The 4,194-nt window shown below is 35.8% G+C and overlaps 1 protein-coding gene across 1 annotated transcript; it reads right to left on the bottom strand.

Annotated features, from left to right (window-relative positions):
* Positions 1–866: 866 nt before the first annotated feature.
* On the bottom strand, positions 867–3,187 carry LOC141333991 (uncharacterized). Its single transcript, XM_073839144.1, has 6 exons — positions 2,822–3,187; positions 2,690–2,731; positions 2,084–2,122; positions 1,873–1,995; positions 1,518–1,548; positions 867–1,432 (listed from the first exon to the last, which is right to left on the bottom strand). The coding sequence occupies exons 1-6, from the start codon at positions 3,168–3,170 to the stop codon at positions 1,399–1,401; spliced, it is 618 nt and encodes a 205-aa protein (XP_073695245.1). The 5' UTR covers positions 3,171–3,187; the 3' UTR covers positions 867–1,398.
* Positions 3,188–4,194: the final 1,007 nt, after the last annotated feature.

Raw genomic sequence — 4,194 nt, 5'->3', positions numbered from 1 at the left:
CCCTTCAAACAGACTGATTCGTGATGGTGATGAGTAAACCAGATGTTCTCCTTGAAAAGGAGTTTCCCTACAGACAAACTTAAATTTCAACTAAAGAATAATTTGTATTAGATTTATTTCACACCATTCGCTTTAGATTGCTAAAGTTTCTTATTTTAATCATAATCATCAATGTATATCCCCCTCACACACACTCCTTTTTGAGTTGTATCTTTTAGAAAATGTGATGGTTATTTTATTACAAAAATATGTTGCTGTTTTAAAGGCTATATAAATAAAAAGTATAGAAATATAAATCTTGAGCCCAATATCTGAATATCATTATTGCTGTACTCATACTTTTCTGAATGATCTTTAACAGCATAATAAATATCGGGGATAATTAGCCTTCACTGAAAATACAGTATTCTTCATCTACTCTAAAATATATGTAGACAGTCAGCATATGTTGATGGTCACGTCTTCGAATTGAGAGCTTTACCCATAATGATCACAGGTTTGTTTCAAATTGCGTGTGTCAACAACAACTTGTGGGCCATAAGGATGTTACTACATATGAGAAAAGACACCACCAAAGACATCTCATGTTACGTAGACATGCACTCTTCGAATACCCACTGACTTTTTGCGTGAATGACACATCACATGTGAGGAGTGTTTTCTGGGGGTCTCCTGAGAATATACAGTTGCTCTGAAAAAGTCATTCTGACACATACCAGACTCCCATTGTAAGGAGAAATCTCCACAGACCGTCTCATGAACGCTTGACTGTAATCGCGAAACACAACACCATTATACACTGTTTTAATTTGTTTATTCAATTATTTAACACATATACTTACATTCAAATTTTTACACCTGGTACTTTATCAGTCTGATAAATTTGTGGACAATACTGTACATGATAAAATGGCAATCATGCTACCGTGTAAGTTAGACACAATGTTGTTTAGGAAAGTGATGTTTTCATCAAAGTCAGAGTATTCCTACTTCTTAACATTTAAAATTTTACTCTGATGTTCCAACGCAGGGGAACCGGGTGAGATATGTTAATCCTTCAACATATTTTTTTTATATATATATATATATATATATATATATATATATATATAGCTTTTTCTAATTGTATCAGCTGAGCTTGTTTCAACTGTTTATAGTCAATTTAGAGTAGAGTAATAGAGTCAACCTTATCGTCCTTGCTATTCCCCACATACAAACCATAAGCAACAACCTAAATTCAATAAAACCAGTTACACATCATGTAAGAAAGGCCTCATAACGCATACAGTCAAGCAGTATCCGCAACTTCTCTTGATTTGGTGTCATCGCTCTTACATTTGCAACTGATTCAGTGGGTAGGTCAAGATCATCAATAATGTTCTTCACTTTTGATCTAGCTTACTGTTTTTTCCTTTTAGGAAGATCTGATAACCTGAGAATACGAAAAGAAAAAGGATATTGGAAAAAAAATAAAATATAGAATAGAAAGAAAAAAATTACTTCAACCTTGTACTGACCTCTGTTCACAGTCTTTATCAGGTTTCTGATCTGAAACATCAGGGGAAACAAAGACTGTTAAGGACAATCCATGCGCTACAACATGCTATCTTATTCAGTGTACAGTATGCCTTCAGCGGTTATGCGGATGTGTCCAAAATATGAGGCCATCATAAAAATCCATCCTATAAATAAATAAAACAACTTATATAAAATTTACTTTGGGGCTTTACTTTAGACTCCAGATGTACACGATCAACATTATCTAATGGTTAAGCAACTCCATCTAATTACCATTTTTAATTGTTTCATATACCAACATTTATTCGCTTGTTTGTTTGTTTGGTGTAGAAGATGTACATGTATTACACTTACAATATACCATCACATTTGATTTGCCAGAGGTTGCAGAAGTCATAGTCATTGTAACGGAGCCTAGACTTGATCCAGTTATGACAGGGGCATATATCATACCGCCATTAGACGTGGAGCTCTTGCCTTTTTACAGAAAACAGGTCAATTAATATACTAGTTAATTGTACATCTGATAATGATTATTCGTTATTAATATTTAAATCACACTAACGTTTTACACGGATGCATGATGGTCCTTGTCTTGAAGTCTCTGTTGAATTAAAAAAAAAAAGTGTTATTTTGAATGGCAAAAATCAGGCTATGGACTGTATTGCAATCCGCCTTACTGAGATATGTATTTTAAAAGTAGTCCTATTCATAGCACAGGTCTTTACTATGCAAGGCAGTTCGGTTACCTGTCACTAAAGTTGAACTAGGGCCTATCTAAAGACACTTGTGGGCATCCAGCTAAAACTCAGGACTAAAAATCCATACTTCTTCTTTAGATCATATTATATCTGTAACAAATCACTGTTAATGTACACAGATTTCACACTAGGCTGTATGACGTTTGTATGTTTTAGCCTAAATGAAATGTTTCATATATATACCCCTAGGTTCACTTTATAAACGGACTTTAATTTTTATGAAGGTATGCAGTAGGCATTATGCACCCATTACGGTCCAAAAACGCACTTTTGCAAACCAACTTGACTGTAGTATGTGGTGATCCATTTTTGGTCGGGAGAAAATTCATTTACATCATCTTCTTTCAGCAAATCTAGAAATTTTCGACACATAGAATAAAAAAGAAAAAAAGAAAAAGAAGTGCTATAACCTTGTATCGGCATCGGTTTAGAGTCTCTATCAGGCTTCTGATCTGAAACATTAGGGAAACAAAGATTATTACTAAGGACACTCAATACATGCACTACAACAATCTCATCTCTACATGCAGTCATCATCATACCCAGAATCTCCCTAGTGGTCACGCTGATTGTCTCTTTGCTGTTAACACAGACGTCTGTCACATCAGGCCGTGTTTCCTTTTTCAGGCTTCTTACAATCTTCATTTCGTTCTTAAGGTTTGTTTTACGCTTAGTATCCCCCGTACAATCATGATTCGGATAGCGCTCATCGACGATGACCGTGTTCATCGGTTTGATCATTTGTCCTTTGTAATATGGTTTAAACATAGAGTCTATGATGACTTTTACACCGCACATTTTTTCTGCGGCACAGCTGCACTCCGATTGATCATCCGCAGCAGCGCCAGACCTACAGTTGTTCTCCATCAGATTCGACGTAGTTTCAGACATTCTTTTCAGAATTCAGTTTTCTCCAAGACGTAGCCGTTTCCTAGAATTTAGGATTTGACCGTTTACTCCCAAAAGTGTTATTAGCAGTAAAATTGCAGCAGAGCCGTGGTTCAGTAAAACAGGTTTGTTGTTGTTGTTTTTAATCAACAAGACGTTGCAGTAGCTCCGTCGTCCAAACCTGGTTATGTTCACAGTGTCGGGTGAACTCAGTTACTGCAGAGTTGATGACGACCTCAGTTGTTGGTTTTACTAATAGGGTCCACCCCTCAAGCTTGTTGTAAGGTCTAAGAGGGTTGTGGCCGGAAGGCTTGAAAATCAGTCAGGCACCCAAGATAAGTTTCGCTCAAGCTAGTTATAATATTTTGATTAAAGATTATAGACTCAAAAAAATAAGATCCACGAACCAAGTGGTAACTATTATACCACAGATAATGATAGGTTGTTAAAGATTTTAGAGCCAATTCCATAATAAAATGTTTCAAATAAATTTACAATCGTTATAAATAATACATGCAACACTAGACATCAACAATATTGTGTCTTAAAATATGTTTAAACCTTTTAAACATATGATAAAATTTGAATAAAAAGAGGCAAAGGGGAAACTGAATCCAATAAATGTTTATTAAAACAATTAAACATATAGCAAGAAACAGAGGAAAAGACTCAACGCTTTACAATTTTGTTGTGCTGCTATACATCCAAAACATATTGATGCCCACAATAAAACACTGACTGTGAAATTGGTCTAACTTGACTGAAACAGCTTGTCAATGGTTGAGAAAACAGTTTTTAACACAGGTTCGTCGCTCGCGTCTAAATATAGATTTGTTGTGCAGCATCCGAAAGGGTTGTCCTCAGGAATAGGCCAGGCGTCATCATGCTCATACTCAGAGTCATCATCAAAGTCCTCCTCAGAGTCATCATCAGACTCATCCTCGGAGTCCTCCACGGAGTCAGACTCGCCTCTTTGAGACAAAACTTTTCTTTTATATTCCTCCAGATGTTTCTTTACCCTTATGAG

The sequence above is a fragment of the Garra rufa genome, chromosome 4 (genome assembly GCF_049309525.1).
Source record: "Garra rufa chromosome 4, GarRuf1.0, whole genome shotgun sequence".
In the NCBI taxonomy this organism is placed as follows: Eukaryota; Metazoa; Chordata; class Actinopteri; order Cypriniformes; family Cyprinidae; genus Garra; species Garra rufa.
Note: the sequence above shows the minus strand (reverse complement) of the source record. Positions and strands in the feature narration are given on the sequence as shown.

Coding starts and splice junctions, on each gene's coding strand:
- LOC141333991 (XM_073839144.1), bottom strand. CDS start 3,170: ATGTCTGAAACTACGTCGAATCTGATGGAGAACAACTGTAGGTCTGGC. Junction 1,996..2,083: donor ATCATGCATCCGTGTAAAAC/GTTAGTGTGATT, acceptor TTCTGTAAAAAG/GCAAGAGCTCCACGTCTAAT. Junction 1,549..1,872: donor ATCAAATGTGATGGTATATT/GTAAGTGTAATA, acceptor CTGATGTTTCAG/ATCAGAAACCTGATAAAGAC.